This window comes from Mustela nivalis (genome assembly GCF_964662115.1).
Source record: "Mustela nivalis genome assembly, chromosome: 9".
NCBI lineage: Eukaryota > Metazoa > Chordata > Mammalia > Carnivora > Mustelidae > Mustela > Mustela nivalis.
Genome location: NC_139028.1, coordinates 85454386 through 85473154, shown reverse-complemented (window position 1 = coordinate 85473154; position 18769 = coordinate 85454386). Strand labels below are relative to the sequence as shown.

The 18769-nt window shown below is 35.8% G+C and overlaps 2 protein-coding genes across 7 annotated transcripts in view; one reads left to right on the top strand and one right to left on the bottom strand.

Moving 5' to 3' along the window:
• The window catches only part of ANO3 (anoctamin 3), a 407782-nt gene that overhangs the window by 59627 nt on the left and 329386 nt on the right, over positions 1-18769 (bottom strand). For all 4 annotated transcript variants that reach the window (XM_082682805.1, XM_082682806.1, XM_082682807.1 and 1 more), the window contains one exon: positions 16265-16325. In XM_082682805.1, the coding sequence (XP_082538931.1) occupies positions 16265-16325 (61 nt within the window). The remainder of the gene's footprint in view (positions 1-16264; positions 16326-18769) is intronic.
• MUC15 (mucin 15, cell surface associated) lies at positions 1032-17887 on the top strand. Of its 3 annotated transcripts, none has more exons than XM_082682813.1 (4): positions 1032-3555; positions 9964-10694; positions 12781-12930; positions 14861-17887. In XM_082682813.1, exons 2-4 carry the CDS (start codon positions 10001-10003, stop codon positions 15019-15021), a joined length of 1005 nt encoding a protein of 334 aa, XP_082538939.1. In that variant the 5' UTR covers positions 1032-3555; positions 9964-10000; the 3' UTR covers positions 15022-17887. The 3 variants fall into 3 exon arrangements, with proteins under 3 accessions (XP_082538939.1, XP_082538938.1, XP_082538937.1); XM_082682812.1 differs by having other exon boundaries at positions 1033-3760; XM_082682811.1 differs by lacking the exon at positions 1032-3555 and adding an exon at positions 8909-8985.

Genomic DNA, 18769 nt, shown 5'->3' with positions numbered 1-18769 from the left:
AGATCTTACTATTGTAAAATTTAAGTTGTTTCATTTTTTTTCTTTTTTTTTTAATTTTTAATTTTTTATAAACATGTATTTTTATCCCCAGTGGTACAGGTCTGTGAATCACCACTCACCAAAGCACATACCCTCCCCAATGTCCATAACCCCACCCCCCTTCTCCCTGATATGATTAAGTTGTTTCATTTTATCTTTAAATCTACTTCTGCTTCTATTGCTTCTACTTCAGAATAATATCCTTTATATTTTGTCTGAAAGTATTTATCTTCTCCTACTGCTAACCAAAAAAAAAAAAAAATAGAAAATAAAACTAGTCATAAGAAATTAAAATTAATTTTAACTTTAGTCATAAGAAATTAAAATAATTTTTAAAATTTCTTTGACCATGAGGCTCTTTTTAAAATCTGGATTGAGTTGTCATTATTATTAACAAAAAAAGAAAATTTATACCAAAATTTAACAGATATTAAACATGAAGCCTAATATTTTTTTTTTTAAAAAACACCTCTCTTAAGGATATCAATGGGCTTTTTGACTGTTTTTCAGTTGGTTTAGGTATCCATGGATACGTGTTACTTCTTGCTATAGTGAGAGGTTTCAGCAACAACTCTATGTGAATCCTTTGTCTTTATGAGGATATTTACAAAGCAAACATCTACACATAATGTGTAGATAAGAATGCAACATGTTTTGTTATAGTTATGTTGTTTGCTGAACTACAGCTGAATTAAAGTTAGTATGTGATTTATCACGTTTTATTAAATCAGGTTTTTACAACCTTCCTTAGCTCCCCATTTTATGTAGATATGCATCCAAGCATGCACACCTGCATACATGCAAATGCTATGTCGCAACTTGTACCTAACAAAGGGCATTGTTGTAGAATGTCCTTAGCAACAAAATGGAGCACTTAATTTTTCCAGCTATCAATTTTATTGTATTCCTGAAGAATACCATTAAATTATCTTCAAATAATATAACCATGTTATTTGCTTTATTATTAATCAAATATTTGTTTCTTAAAGTGCCCATGCTCCTGTGGGGGAGATAAAACATGAATTCAACTTATATCACGTTTTAGACTCAGAACCGGCTATTAATGGATTTTGATCTATGGCAAACAAATTCCCGATATATAGCACCACCATCAGGCACATGACTCTATAGGATTTGTATACAAGGGATACCATTTTGGATCCAGAACAATGTTTTAATTTTACTTGAGGCATGGTCCCAAGTTACATTCTGGTTGTATTTTCAAATCCATCAGTGACAATAATGTAACTTCATGTTCTGGTAGACTGGTAGAACATGTTGTCAGTTCCACCATTTCAGACAAAGAGAAATTATTGCTTCTTCCAATAAGTAGTATGAGACTTGATAGGTGTAAAGCAATTGGAGAGGGGCCGATGAAAGGTACCATCGTAGGTAAGTACAAAATAGTTAGCCAGGCATTGTACCATGTGTCATCTCAGCTAGCCTGGCTGACTAAATTGCCAGCTAGTTGTCCCTTATTGTTGAGTTACTTTGGAGAAACAAGGGCCAACACGGGATTGATCTTACCTAGAACACGGTATATACTTGGGAATGTATCTCACTGAGGTTTGTTTGTTTGGCAAGAAATTACTTCTTTTTTTTTTTTTTAAAGATTTTATTTATGTATTTGACGGAGAGAGGGAGCACAAGCAGTGGGGGCAGCAGGCAGAGGGAGAGGGAGAAGCATGTTCTCCACCGAGCAGAGACCCAGACATGGGGCTTGATCCCAGTACCTGGAATCATGACCTGAGCTGAAGGCAGATTTTAACCCAGTGAGCCACCCAGGTGCCCCAAGAAATTACTTTTTAACTCGAACTTGGGTGATTTCACAAAGATTTGTGATCACAAGTAAGTGGGCTAAGTAACCACCGAGGCATTAAATGCATGAATACTTCTTATTTTATGACTTTATTTCCAGATGTGCTCATGACAGGGAAGATAAATAGGGTTTATTTGTAGGGTCATTTCTAACCAATTGGTTATGGTTGTCAGGAGGGCAGTGATGAAGGGGAGTCTGAGGTCACAGGTAGAGTCTCTAGAAAAGGGGTTTATGGGAGATAAGATTCGTCTCCTACACAGTGGAAGAAGAGAATTGTAGCAACAGTACCTTGTAATTTCCATGCCTGGCAGAGGCCATAATTACCATAGTCAAGTCAGAAAGTGGTAATGATATTCATACACATATCTAGGAAAATCCCTAAGGGCATGGCACACCCAACCCTGCCAAGTCATGTTCAGATCTCTAAGTAGACAAAAAATATTTTGTCAGTTGGAATTTTTCCTAGTAACTGACTAACCTGAAAAGAACCAATTGAATTCTATGAAGCCATTGCTCAGTAACCAGTTGTTTGATTAAATTCAACTTGCTTTTCTTCATACCAGTGCAGATACAGATGACATATCCTTTGAGTAAACACTTTTTTAGGGGTTTGCTTAATTTCTAATCATACTCTGAAAAGGCCCTCGGACCTCAGAACATTTAAAACCACACATTACCTTGTTCTTTCCTGAAGCCAATTAACTGGGCAGATTCTTTACATTCAATTTGAAGGTCCTGTACGTTAGCTAAAGTTTCATTTTCTCTCCCAGCAGCTGGAAAGCTATCTCTTTGCACAACAGAAACTAAAGGTGTACCTCAGACATACTGAGCTCAACGGGCCTTGGCGCCAGCCCCCAAATACTGGTGTGCAGAGTATCCCAGAAAGTGCAGTTTCACTCTGCTCCCTTTCATAAGCCATGGAAGGAAGTGAAGGAAGCCTGCCAGGTTGTTATTCAACTCCAGGATTTAATCAGGCATTACCTGGGCACTTGTGAAACTCTCCAGCTTCTAAACTGAGAGTAAAAGCAAAGAGAACATGGGATGGAAACCACTTAATTGAGAAGACTCTCAGAATTACTCTGGATCAGGTGGCCATTCTCACACAGGTCCTAGTAACTCCCCAAACTCCTGAAAATCAGCAAGAAAGACCCTCTCAATCCTGGTGATTATTTCTAACTGAACGCTTCACAGCTTTCTCAAGGAGGCCAATACACATTAATTCACTTTGTGTGAAGTGTGACTTTCTATAAAATTGATTTCAGTGGACTGCAGACAAGACCCCTCACCACTGTGTTTTCTCCATTCAGGTTTTGGTACACAAAGGGCATCCTACTATGGGAAAGACAGGTTTGTTGATGATGTAGGAGAATAACATGGGGCTCACACGGAGTAACAGGTGCAGGGCGTGAGTCATTTTGGTTTCCTCACCTGCAAAGGGCGAATCCAGCATGTGCCAGAAATTCCGGATACGCCAGGGAACATTACCAAAGTCTTTGCCCCTTTTTTTTTTTTTCCCCCATTTAGGGCAGGAAATGGATGCCCCTTGTTCTTCCACTGCTCAAGAGAACTAGCCTGCCCCAAAGTCAAAACGATCAACCTATGAAACCTGGAGGGTTGGACTTTTCTTTCTTTCTTTCTTTTTTTTTTTTTTAAGGTCTGAATGAGGTGATATCTTCACGCTGACAGCTGAGAAGCAGGTCAGTCAGGTTCTTGGGTGCTCTATTACACAAGCAAGATTTGGCCAGCTCCACCTAATTTTGTTTCTCAGACACCCTCCTGCTCAGTGGGACATTGTCATTCTTAACCCATCTGCTTTCTCTAATGCTCGGCAGACTCATTCCAGCCAGGACAGCTGTCTGTGGTATTTCAGTTCCTGTTTGTAAATACCTCCAGAACCTACAGGTGAGTGTGGACTGGGTTACCTAGGATCCCAGCTCGCTCTCGCTCTCTCTCCCTCCCTTCTCTTTCTTTCTCTCTCTGTCTCTCTCCCTTTTTTCTCCTCTCTTTTCCTTTCTCCTTCCCTCTCTGTCTTTGGCTCTCTTTTATTTGCCAAAGAGAATCAAAGTAGGCTCAACTTTTTGACAGGACTGTCTGGCAAGTAGCTACGGAGACCCTTATAAAAACAGGTAGTTGTTTCATTAAGTAATTACCTACAAAATGAGCATTTGCACTAAGTGACTTAGCTTAGCTTGGGAATTACTGCCAAATTTGCTCGATGATGAAACCAGCTGGAGAGTTAAATAAAAACCTTACTTAAAATGTACATGACTACAAGAGAGAGTTGCCTTAAGTCAGATCTTAGTATCTAAGTTTCACGATGTTTAAAGTGGAAATGGCATTAATATGAATTGATTATTTAGATTTAAATTATGCTTTTAGGCTTTAAGAATTTTGCAAAAGTATTGGAATATGACAGTTTTTGGAAAACAATCTTTGAATACAATGAATTACCAGCTTCTGTACATCTCTTCCAAAGATTTTATTAATCAAAAAATTGACAAAATGTTGTGTATGTAACTATTTCACTTAGTGTGGTATGTGTGTACATCTGATGCTCACTGGAAATCTGAATGGCCAAGTCACTTGCTGTGAAACACATCTTATGGAATGAAGGTGTGGATCATGTTTCTTAAAATTATTTTCAGTCTGTGGCAAGGTAAAGCTCCTTTAATTAAATGGATGCTGATTTACTGTTTGGCACTTTCTATTTTATCCATTGAGGCATTTTCTACAGACAGTGAAATATAATAGAAGGCTGAAAACTCCATGCTTGGGAGTCTAGGTCTAGAATATTCTGCAGACAGTTTTTCTTTCTAAGCTCGATACTCTTCCACCTAATTATTTCAGTACTGAAGATTATGACTAACAATGCTCAAATTAGCAGGGAATATGACATTCTATATATTTTTCCTGAATTCCTGCATACCCCAGTCTTTTAATGAGAATTACGTTCACAACTAGATTTTTTTCCCCCCCTGAAAGAAAGCCTTGTCTTTCCTTTCTTTTTAAGTCAAATAAAAGCGAAATGATATGCCTGCGTTCCTCAGGTACAATCCTCCTTTCTGGCTTCTAAGTATTCTCATCCTTTCAAAACCCTCTTATTAAAAGAGGCATTTCTAGAAGCATAGTTCATTATGTCCTCATTTATTACAGTTCTTTCATTTAGGAAAAGCAATATACTGTTCAAGATTGTAAAGGCTACTCAAAAGTAACACCCACGGTCTGCCTGGGATATAGGCTAATGTCAGACTGAATTTCCTATGACAAAGAAAAACAAAACCCATCTGTATTAACCTATAGCCTGAGATCCATTAAAAAAAAAAAAAAAAAAGTAAAAGCAACTGAGAGAGAAGTAGCACATTTTAAGTTCTATTTAGTTATTTTGCTGCAGAAACATGTTTTTATATTACCCCTCAGTGCACTGAACTAATGTTATAATTTAAAAGCTTAGATTTTGATTGACTTGCCAATAACTAGCATTTCTCTTCCCTTGCATAGGTTGATTACCTGATACAAACCAGGGTACCTCCTTATTTTTAAAACTTGATATAAAATGGGTATGACTCAGTTATAACAAGAAGGCTGGGCAGAATAATGACTCCATGCATTTAAGGGGAAGCAAAATTATGTGGAGAGTCTGGACTTGCTTCCCTTAATGGCCGGGGTTGTTGTGTTTCTCTTACCACTTTCTACAGTCCTCCCTACAAAAGTCGTAATGTGAAACCACTTTTTAGTGTCAACACCAAAAACAGAGGAGAAAACTGTGTTCATTTGTTCTGCATAGAGCAATTATTAAAAAAAAAAATAGTGCAACTCACACCCTTTGAAAGTATATTTTAAAATTTGTTAAATACTACAAATAATGAAAATAGTTCAATATATACAGAAAGGGTTAAAATCTGTGCTTAAAATACCATAAAATGAGTGGAAATCCTTTTTTTCTGTTCCCTTCATAATAATTCTAATCTTAGAAGTTTTTCAAGTTTGTAATGATCTTAGCTCTGTTCCTATGCTCTATACCCTCAAATTTCCTCTCTCAAATTTCCACCTAGGGGACAAAAAGGGCAAAAAGAACAGGAGAGGAAATGATGCTACCAGGTTCTCTTGATACACTCTCTTTCTACAATTGCATTTTTTCTTTGGTTCCACCTCTGTCTGCCTCCACAGTGCACCTGGCTGACAAATGAATTTGGGCACACACAAGCTTGCCAACCATCACCTAGCATAAACTTACACAATGAGTATACAACACACTTTACATACTTAAACTCTGGAGATGGAGAGAGGCTGAGAGGAAAGTGCAGAGAGAAAGAGCACGGAGTTTTTTTTATTGCGCTTCAGCACTTTCTGTACTAACTCCATTAGCCTTTGGGGCTTACACTGCGTTCAATTCAGGATAGGGTTGAATTTAACCCAAATTTCCTAGTCCTTGTCCAGCAAAAGTCCAGGGCTGGGGTTCTGAATAACTGATGGTTTCAATTTCTCTTTGCTTCTATCCCTTTAAGATGAAGGGACCTGAGCGGAGAGGTGTAACCTGTTTCTCCTGGAAGCTAAGGAGCAGAAACAAAGTTATCCTCCACTGTCAGGCCAGGATAGCAGGAATAAACCAATTCTCCCAAGAGCCTTACACGTAACCATATTATTTTTGGAATAAACTGCAAATGGTATTCACAACACACATCAATCCTTTCTCCCATCTTTCTCTTTTCCCTGGAGATAAATTATAGGCAGTAACAGAACGCTTGGCTCATTTGGAGTATTAATACCTTAGGTTTTCAAGTTACAATCAAAAGCTGGGTGAGGGGTAGAGAGATCCCATTGGTGGTTCAATGTTACAAAGTGAATCAGGAACAACAAAACTCACTTTGCTGACTCTTGATATGTGGATTCTCGTTACGGGAAGGGAGTGAAAGCTCAATACCACGTTCCTCATGTAACATGAGAAAACTAGAACAGCTAAGGCCTATTTTTTTCCCCTTCTGGTGACCACTTCATTAGGAAGAGAAAATAACCTCAAAGGGAAAGTAAATCAAAATGTATAATAATGAAAAAATGGGTGGCTAAGGACGATTCATAAATTTAATGAGACCACTGGAATTAAATAATGAAAAGGGCTATAATGTTTGCTATGAACTTGACAGAGCTCACAGGAGAAAGATTTTTCTGAAAAGATACATGGAAGTATTTTTAAACTAAATTGAATTGTATTTTAAATGTGCTGGGTGAGGTATCAGTTTAATAATGTGTTGGTGAACTGGAGGTCCTGGGGATAACTTTTGTTAATTTGTAAACTACATGCCAAAGGGGTCTACCTAGAATCATAGAGATAATTGTTGGGGTTTTCTTAAATTAGGATAAAAATGTATTTAGTGTGTTTGAGGGGTACTTAAGGTAGAAGGCCCTATTTTTCCAGTGTTTAAAATAATGGTATTATAAACTGCTTTGAGTAAAATGATAAAACTTGGAGAAGCTGTGCTAAAAAAAATGTTGGTGGGAAGAAGTTCTAAAAAGCAGCTGAATTCTATATTTCTTTGTAAGCAATTTCTATATTCCTTTGTAACTTCTGTTACACAGATGGTGATGACTAGCTTTAATCCCGAGGTTTGAATCCTAACCCGATCTCTGTCACTACTCTGTGTCCTTGACACTTTTCTTTTCAATTAATTAATTTATTTTAGAGAGAGGTGGGGGAGGGGCAGAGGGAGAGGGAGAGAGCATCCAAAGCAAACCCTACACTGAGTGCAGAGCCCCACATGGGGTTCCACCTCACGACGCTGATACCATGAGCTGAGCCAAAAACAAGAGTCGAAGGCTTAACCAACTGGGCCATGCAGACTCCCCCCATTGTTTGCATTTTTAATGCCCCATTTAATTATGTGTAAAACAGGATTGATAATTCCTTCCTCATTGTTGGTTTGTTTTTGGTAAGAACTAAATGAGAAAACGTGTGAAACATCTGATTTAATAAAAGCGGAGTAGTAATATGTTTTCCAATGATGTTAACAATTTTTAGGATCTAAATCCATATTCTTGGCTATCACAGAAAAGTGAATGAAATATAAACAGATGGTATCACAAATACAAATACCCATGTAATTCCTACCAGATCAGGAAACACAGTGTCAGGAGTATACAGAGTCTGCTTCCAGTAGATTTATTTATTTTAGGGGGTGGGGAGGGGCAGAGGGAGAGAACCTCCAATGAGACTTCCACTTAGAGTGGAGCCAAGAAGCCAGGCATAGACTTCCATTTCATGACCATGATCTGAGCCAAAACCAAAGGTCAGACATCTAACCATTGAGCCACCAAGGCACCCCTGCCTTGCCTTTTAAGTAGAATTTATTTATGTGATAAGCGTAGGGCATGGAAGATATTACATTTTGAAAGCCTTAGGAATCCACAGGTATGGGCTAATAACTGAAAGAAAAATATGTATGAGGATGTATTATAAATATAATTAAGTTGTACCACTATGTAAGATATCATTTAGCAGGAAGAAGGCACTTAAATCCCAAAGAAAATCAGAAGACGTATTTAGAGGGTCCTCAGACCCTAATGAAAAATTAAGGTTGACCATAACTGTAAACATTTCTGGGAGAGCTTTTAAGAAATGCTATGTAATACTGGACCTTAAAAATATCAGGTGCACATCCTTCCTTTTCTTATCTTGGTCATCATGGAGGCTTTTAGTGAAAAACAAGCTCTAAGATCCAATTCAAAGAATAGGAAATCAGTTATCAGACTTTATTGTTTGGGGAGGAACAGTCTAACATTTTAAAAAGAATATTTTCTATATTAAAGATATTTCAAATTTTTTTTTTTATTTAAATTCAATTAGCCTTTCAAATATTAGCATCTAACTAGGTTGAAGTCAGTAGAGTTGGATTTCAGTCATTCTCTTCCTTTCATTAGCTATCTCCTAGCCACTCTGAACCTGTTTCTTCTTTTGCAAAATAAGAATATGCAAGTTATTTATTTATCTTTTTTTGGTCACAAGGGATCATTGTGAGGATCAAGTGAGATGATAATGCAAACTCTCTGAGATGTAAGGCACTTACAGGAATATTATTATATTTTCATAATAAAAAATGGAAGTTAATGTCTACTAGCTGCTTACTTCAGGCCAGGTATAAATTCAAGTACTTCTATCTACACAATTTCATTTAGTCTTCAGAACATTGCGATTTCAGTATGATTACAATGATGAATAAAGTAACTGTTTATCACGTTGATTATTTTTCACAGGCTACTCATAATAGAAGTCAGAATTTTAATATAAATCTAATTTTGAGATCTTTCCCCCATATCCTCCTATCAATGAATTATGGTATTTCCACATTTCAGAGGCAGAAGGTCTGGACCGGGGTTTCAACCTCAACTCTGCTACTATTTAACTACGTCATTTTTTCTACACATGCTCCCAGCCAGATGTTTCATTTATATAATAAGGGCACACAAGGAAAGATTATCCTGAAATCTGAGAGTCTTCCTGATTTTCCCTAATTTTGATTAGTAGGAAGAAGGGCATCATGAAAAGTATTGTGAAAAAAGGGATATTAATTTAAAATTCAAATAACTCAAATGAGGTACTAATAAAATGTTTTTAAGTGGAAGTCCCAACTGATTCATTTTAAAGTAGTATGTTTAGAGTAGAATCAGTAACTTCATTTTCACAATAAGCATTCCAATCATATCTTTATAAAAACCATATTTTCTTAAATATGTTAAAGAAATCAGCCAGGTGTACATGCTCTATATTTACAATATTCTATTTATCAATCCATATATAATATTTCAAATATATACAAATATTTCAGCTTGTCCCAAGATAAATGATCTTTGAAATAGTGGAATAGTGGTATGTGGCTTGACAAAGTTTTTACATGGCATTTCCTTAGAAGAAAGAAGAAATAGATATTATATAGAAAATAAAACTCACTCTAGGTTAGTATATAATCCAAAGAAAACTAATTTTTGGAGTAAAGAGTATGGCATTATCAATTCAGTATTTTATCTCTAGATGTTTACTTTAAAGATATAGATCCTTTAAAAAAAAACACTATGTCATTTAATAATTCAGATGCTTATTATTTGCTTTTTTTCAGATTCCTCTTAATAACACCAATACCAAAAAAGGCTACAATGTTGACCTCAGCCAAAATTCTATTGATTTCAAATTTGTTTAGTTTACTATTAATTGGAAGCCATGGGAAAGAAAGTCTAGAGAGAAACACAACACAAAGCATTGCAGCAGGCTCAAAAACAATGGAAAATGAATCTGTTCCTTTGGAAAGTGATAGAAATTTAAGCTCAAATAAAGAAAATAGAGAAACCTCCAATCCTGAGGCAAGTAATTCCTCTCTTTGGGACCCATTAAATAAACACCATGGAAAAACAGATGTCTTCAGCAATTCATCAACGAACAACATTTCTAGGAACCCAAGACCCATGCCTACGTCTCCCACAAGCCATCCTCTGATCCATAGCTCTGTTTCTAAATTGTCTTGGAACTCATCCATAGCAAATGAAAATTCTCTTCCAGTCTCAGCACCTCCCAAAGCTACATCTGCTGTATCTTCAGAAAAGTTCACTTGGTCTTCAGCCAGTGACACCATAAAAACTCCTGACAACAGTTCCATTTCAGTTAGCATCCTCCCTACGACACCAAACATCACATCTGTGACTCCTATGGTAACAAAATCAGATGAATGGCTCACCACATCCAATGACAGCTTCATAGGGTTTACCCCCTACCGAGAAACAACAACTCTACAGCCCACCTTAAAGTTTACCAATAATTCAAAAATCTTCTCCAATACATCAGACCCCCAAGAAGGTAAATATAAATGGATTTAACTTTCCTTTTATGTGAAACTGAATCTCAAACTAAGTCATAAAGATTATATCTAAATGTATGTAAAGAATGTATCATATTGAAAAAAAAATGTAAAGAATGTACCATATTGAAAAAAAAAAAACAACTACAGCAACACAGGTGGTTCACATTTCTGAGGCAAAACCATGATATTCAGTGGAAGTAATAAAGGGATTTTCAGGCTTTAGTCAGCATACAGTAGTCATTACCTATGGGAACATGATGAGACAGCGGGACAAAATTAGAGGTAGGTTATTAGGTTGAGGTAGCCGTACAATTTTGAGATACTGGGCAACAATTTTCACTGAATCTGAGAAAACTGCCTGAAATGCCCCATGCTTTTAGGAACAATATGCAACTGAACTTTAGAAATATATGTATGTGAAAACTGAATGAAATAAATTAATTTATAAATTATCTGATATCACATAGCAATCATAGGAAAACAGAACACTGATTTAAAAAAAAAGTAAGTAAACTCAACAAAATAAATCCTCCTGAATTCTTAGTTTAGTACCTAATGAATACCATAAAAAATTGTTTCTTAAATTCCACATATGAGTGAAATCATATGGTATTTGCCTTTCCCTGAAATTTTAAAAAAATACTCCTTTTCCTCCCATGAATTCAATGATTCCAAATACAGCTTACTTCCAGATTATATTAGTGATGTAAACACTAAATCATACATACAAATTCCTACTTGAAAGTTGTAGTGTATAGGAGAAGTTTTTAAATTTTGAAATCTAGGCTTTCTAATAGTACTGCAGCTAATAGATTGTATGTACATATATTTTCAATTTAGCTATAATTTTAACGCATCCTTTCATTCATACATACTCTGATACTACACCAGGAAGTTTTGTTTTGTTTTGTTTTTGTATTTTGAGATAGAGGGAACGGGGTGGCGGGGCGTGGCAGGGAAGAAGGAAAGAGAATCTTAAGCAGCACCACACCCAGCATGGAGCCCCATATGGGGCTCGAGCTCATGAAAGTGAGAACGTGACCTGAGCTGTAACCAAGAGTTAGACGCTTAATTGACTAAACCACCCAGGTGCCCCTACATTGGAAAGATTTTTAATAAATATTCTCTTTCTTTTGTCTCTCTAAACTCAATATACATACTAAGAATACAGAGTACTTGTGCCCACCAGTGCTCTTTAATCAAAAGAAAATTGGTTAACCTTGTTTCCCTTTTATTTTAGTAGTAATTTTGCTGTAAGGTTCCAGTGTGTAGGTTAATGTTTTTATAAATGGATTTTAATATAGAATTATACACTTTATAAGACTCCTTAATAACATTCTCATGATTTTTTTTTAAAAAACTCTGAAAATACAATACACTAAATATGAGTTCAGGGAGAATTGCATAGTTTGTTAACAACAAACTCAGGCTTCAAGTAAGGTACTTAGTAAAAAGGGAGATAGAGTAAAATTTTGGGGTCCCTTACACTCAGACCTACACATCTGTTCTCAATGTGCAAGACATTGCAAACATCTTGCTTTGGTCTATTTATTGCACCGGGAAACGTCTTGTATTAGGATATACTGCTTTTCCCTTATAGTGCCTTTTCAGTTGGGGTTTTATGGATTCATTTCCTATTACCCACTTACTCCCATTAGCTTTTTACTTTTCAGTTATAGAAACAAGCCCAAAGTTCATTTCATCATTAACGTTCATTAGAGATTCAGAGTTGATTAAAAGCAATATAGCACTCAACATAGAAATTAGATCTTAATGGAACATACACATGGCACTTCAGTACTATTGTTTTTAAAGAATGAGAGACAGTTATAAAAATAAGAAGTATTTAAACATAATTAAAAATTTGAAGTATGGTTTTATAAGGAGGTATATTTGCCAATATATCCCCAACACACAGTACTTCACAAAATATACAAACATATCACTATTATCTAATTTTTAAAAACCCAATATTGTTTAAACATTCTTTGTTATAAAGAAAGTCCAATGTACATATTTCTCTTCTTTGAAAAATTATTTTCTATTTCTTTATCTGTTAATTATTTTTTCTTTCTTCTCTAGAAAATAAAAATACAGGAGTAGTATTTGGGGCCATTTTAGGTGCTATTCTGGGTGCTTCATTGCTTAGTCTTGTTGGCTACTTGCTATGTGGAAAAAGGAAAACGGATTCATTTTCCCATCGACGACTTTACGATGACAGAAACGAACCAGGTAAAAACAACTTTCAGAATCTCACCTGCACACTGTGGATTTAATAAAATGAGGATGCTAATGTTCACTACCTTATCTAGAAGGGATCTCGAGATTCGTATGACAGAAACAGATGAAAGATTTATTCTGGTCTACTCTCTGTTTCTCAAAGAACATAACCAAAATAATTATGGGCCTGTGGGTGGAATTTTAAAACTATACGGGGCTGTGGATCATTGCATCACAATTAGTTTTAAATAAACCAAATCCCAGAACCTAAAACACGTCTATGGAATTGGAAGAGAATGGTATGCCATTGAGGGAAAAAGGATCAGTGCTGTTAGCAAGTAACTGCACAGCCACATTTTCTGCCATTGTTGGATCTCGTGGCAGCAGTAATTTGAACAATGATTTATTCCAATCTGAAGTTCTTCTAAAGTTTACACGGAGGCAGTAGCCCCTCAATCAATTGTCTTAATGAGTCTCTAAAACAGAATCTAAAGAGTTGGATATTTGGGTATATAAAATCACAAAACAGAGGAATTTTTCACTCATGGGATAGAAAAGACCAACTCTAAGATCTAAAATGAGAAATGTGTCTGCTAAGAATAAAGAACTGGATTTCTTCTTAATGTAATACTGATTAGAACAGAAATGAAATAATTTCACATAATTGATTTGTCTTTTTTAAAATACTTTAGGGGAAAAAAATGTTTTCTGTTCTACAAAGGACTCTTGCCACCATAAAAAATACTTAAATGCCCCGGTACATCCTGTCAATAAAGTCTTGTTGATTTTACTAAGTTCAGAGCATGACTGACATACTGTTCATCTTCAGAACCAAATCCATTAACTGTAAATTTAACTGAATTCTATTTGGGGGGCTTCTAGGAATCCATATAAAATAAGAAGTGGTACTTTTCAAAATTAAAGGATAGGATTTCAAACAACAGGGTTTTCCAAACCTTTTTTTTAAAACCCCAGATTCCCCTGTAATCACATGCAAAAGCTCAGTCTGTCAAATTAATACAGTCTAAGATGTTGTGATTAAGGCATAATGGAATAACTCAATCACAACACCTACTTTCCTCCCTCAAGACAGCTTTGAGAAACCTCCCCCAAGTCCGTAAAGTTACTGGGCACCCAGTCTGTAAACAGAAGGGATAAAGAATACATAGGACATAGGAATACCTAACCGAATAATTAAAATTAAATGAAATAATAATAATTTAAATAAAATTAAATAATAATAAATTAAATTAATTAATAATTAAAGTTAAATCACTAATCTGATTAGTAATTAGTCACTGTCTAGTACTTAAAGATACCTAGCACATACAAAGTTTTCTTTGAAAATAAATTCAAGATCATTAAGGATGTAAAAACTGGCTGTTCATTGAAAAAGTAAAAAATAATCTCATATCATTAATCAGAGAATGCCAAGTGCATGATAACGAGGATCTACCACAAAGAAATATAAGGTTTTACAAATAGCTCAACCATATGATATTGAGACATTTAGAAAAAGAATGACACTGATTTAAAATTAAGGCTCTTCAGTATTTAAAAATTATTTTTTTACACCAGAAGTAAAAATTCTGAAGTAAAAATTCAAGGCCCTGAACTCAAAAGTCAATGAGACATATGTCTGTCTGTGCTTCTTCATACAAAGTACCACTCTACTTTCATTAGGATTTCTCCCTTAGTTCTTTTATTTTTGGTTCACTAGTAGTAAAATTATTTTAGAAGTTTAACTGTTCTCTTAGTCTTAGAAAGAAATGTGTCATGATAAGTATATGCTTATTTAAAACTTCAAAACCAGTATCTGCAAAGCCCACATGAAAGTTGTATCTACTTACTAATCTAGAACAATTCCTATAGTCTGGCAGATGCCCAAGCATGCATCTTCCAGACAGTCACCATAAAATAATTTTTTTTGTTGCTTTTTTAGTTCTGCGATTAGATAATGCACCAGAGCCTTATGATGCGAGTTTTGGGAATTCTAGTTATTACAACTCCACTGTGAATGATTCATCTGTGCCAGCAGGCCAAGAAAATGCACGGGACGGCATCCCTATGGATGACATACCTCAACTTCGTACCTCAGTATAAAAGGAAAGGGAAGAAGGCTTCGGACGGCAAATGATCGCTTACACCCTAGTCTTTTCACAAGCCCATCTTCCGAAAGCTGAAGCAAGATCTCTGTCTTGTGGCTGTGCCAAGGAGAACTATAAAAGTATGAGACTAGTAGTAGAAACGTAGAGGATAAATCATCTAAAAGGTTTCCTTTCTTGCCATTTTTGGCTGTACAGAATCATCTATTGAGTAACCTTAATTTGTATTTTGGTCTATTTTACTCTTAGTGGGAAACGTTTGTGGGAATCAGGTAAAACTAAAAGGGTTCACGATGCTTGCCCTGCCTGATAATTTAACTAACCCTGTTGTCCTAATTGCATGCATCAATATTGGCATTTTCTTGAAGGCAAATTAGGACACTTTCTTGAAGGAAAATTTTTTTAAAATTTTGACTTAGAGAGTATATGGAGTTTCTGCTCCTGGGGAAATTAAGGTAATGGGAGTGAGAGACTTGTATTGTAGAACGTTTTACTTTCCTATCTCCAGCACATACATGGTCAGCCCCTTGAATGGCCAAGCAGACAATGACTTTGCATTCAACAGGGCAATGGTAGGGAAGCTGACTCTTAACCAGGAATGGCATCAGTTCTCTTCAAAGGGTGAGGAATCTTAACATGTCTGATTTCTTTTAGGACTCAATTAATTTGGGTGCTTTAAAGAGTCAATGAGAAACATGGTGATAAAACTCAGCCAAAGCATATACCTGTACATAATTTTTACAGTTTTAAGATGTTAAATAAGAACAAGATTTATTATGTATTAGATATCATTGCTTAATCAAACATGGAATAGATTGTCTCTCTAAGTGTGTAAAGTGTAACGTTAAAAAAATAGACACATAGAAATATTATGCAAACAAAGCATTTTCTGAGCATTACTTCTACACGCAGAAGTACAGGTGTTATAAATTTGAATTCTAGTATGTTCCAGTTTTTTTTTTCTTTTTTTTTTTAATAATTACCACCAGCTTTCAGCAGGAAAAACACACTCCTCAGTATAGGAAGGTCAAGGCTTTAGGGACTAGAGGATTAGCAGAAGAGTTAAATTCTCAAAGAAGCCATGAATGTATGAAGCGAACAAAGCAAGCAAGAGATTTCATTGTTAAATTGATACACAGGGTGTGTTTGTGTGTGTGTATGCATGTGTGTGTATGTATGTGAAGAAACAACAGCCTCAGAAAACAAGGACAAGCAATTAAGTAACAGAAGAACATACTTACCCCATATTGCCATAAAAATAGCAAAGAAGACGGTCCCTCCATTATCAAACAAATATGTCACCTTAATGGAAAATGAAGCAAAAATATTAATCACATACTGATTATAGTAATCTAGTGATTACAGTGTACATTTAAGTTCTATGACTTTTTTTCCAAATGAATCACATTATTATATGGTCTGTAAATATAAGATGTATGATCCTTTCATGAGTCCTGTAACTGTTTCTTATGATTTTTTCATGGGAAGAGATGAGGAGTCAACATTTTCCCTATTTTCTTCTTCGGACTTCACCTTCATTTCTGCTGAAAAGGGGCTCTAGCACCCTGAGGAAGTACTGTGGGCCACTGATCGTCAGACTAAGTTTAGCTTTTCAGTTGAGGCATACCTAGTTGCACTTCCTGTCTGCAAAATTTCCAGGACTGGGGAAGTTGTAACTACAACATGCAGAATTCCACCAGTGAGCCGGCACTGGCACTTTCAATGGAAAGGTATCATAGTGCTTGCCCTACTTTTGGACATCTATCAGAATGTGTCATGGGTCCAATAGTGGCTACAACTTTTTTCAAGAAGTTTCATATATCACTAAACATTTAGGATATTACCCAAGTTTTTTTTCAATCAGACATTATCTGAATTTTTATAAAGATCAGTGTACAGTTATATGATGTTACTGAATACAATATTCAGGGTTGCAAGGATTGTTTGATTTTAATAAATTATAAATTCAACTTACTTTTGCTTCCTTTCATTTGCATAATGCCCTCATTCTCTATATATTTTATATTTATAGTGAGGGATATTAAACCAATACAGCTAAGGTAATATATGTTTTGTGGTCATATATGTATGTGCTATAGAGACTATAGGGAAAACAGGTACACTATCCTCATAGAAGAGAAAGGCCAATTAGGGGCTAAAGAACATTATTTAAAGGAAAATGGGAATACAATGGTGTCCTCTTTGCATAGTCTACGGTCATTGAGGGCATTAAATTAATACCAATGTGTATTTTAATTATAATGTTTGGGACATACTGCAAAACAATCGCTAATACAGATAAAGGTAGAGTGTATTTTCCTGTAAAATAAGACATTACTGAAAATATCATTATACAAAACGTGCTCCTTTTGAAGGTTTGTGGTTAGGTGCAGGAAGTCCTAGTTGGTTCTAACTTCTATGGTTCTTAAGGCTTGGGATTTCTAAAAATGTTGTAAGAATTGGTTTTCACCACAGTCATCACTATATATTATGCACAGGTGAGAAAATGGCCATAAAGAAATTCTCTACAGAGCTCATAAAATTACACCCACTGTGGGAATCCAGCGTTTTTGTTTCCAAAGGCATCCCACAGAGACACCTGCTGCCACCACGCTGGTGAGCAGCTGTCTGGTTTCCTTCAGAACAGACCCAGTGCAGGAAACAGCCTCTTAGAGTGTTAGAACAGAGACCTTACACATGGGGACTTAAAGGTCACCAGGAAAACATCGCTCTCCCCCTGCTTCAGGAACAACAGTGCTTTCAGAAAAGGGACAAATACAAAGCCATGCTTACCAATAATTGTGTTGCCTATGTTCTGTCATAATTTAAGTCACATTTTCCTTAAAAAAGCTTGTCTTTTTTTTTTCTTCTAAGTTTTTTTTCATAAATCTTTCAGGAATTTATTTTTTATTCAATGAATTAAGCATTAATTTTTAAAGAAGCACATCCCTGAGATACAGGGAGGTATACGTGTAATACTAATATAATGAGAGATTACATATACCTAATGCGAGATACAGCTAAAGTAGGAGTTACAAAAAACTTCAGAACTCACCCTAAGGAGGAGTATAAAACCGTTGTGTTAGAGCCACTAAGATATAACAGGTGGGATGTGCTAAGATATGTGGGAGGCCACGGACTTCAGGATAATTTGAAGTCTGCAGTTATAGCTGGAGGTGCTGAGGGTCACACTTAGGGTGCTGATACCTGAGCTGTCGTATGAAAATGGGGGACAGGGAGAAGGAAGAGTCAAGCATAGCATGGATGCCTCAACTTCGACTGTGCGCAACTGGCAGGAGAACAAAGGGGAAAAGACCTTCTGCCTATTAGGAAAGAGACTCTTGCCCGTAAAAAAAGTTCCAGATGAAATCTCAAGAAAATTCCTAAAGCAACATAACAGGCTTTTCCAAAAGCAAAAGGAAGTGTGTCCTATCTACAGGTATTTGCAATGAATTATTTTACTAGAAAGATAGCTTGCCTTTATGCATAGGGGGACCTACAGACAAGCATTTTGTTCAACACTGTTAATGTGAGTAGGAATAATATATAAAGACAGAAGCAAATGAAGCCTCAAATAAAACTATGTTTAAGTCCAAACTCTCCATTATGTTTGACATCTGATTTCTCTTGGGGAGCTGAGTGTGGCTGGAAATCAATAAATGTAGATATTGTTTAAAGGGGTAAATTTCTTATTAGGTTGGAAAATTACAGTCTTGATCTCTTCTACTGTAGTTGCTAGGTCTGTA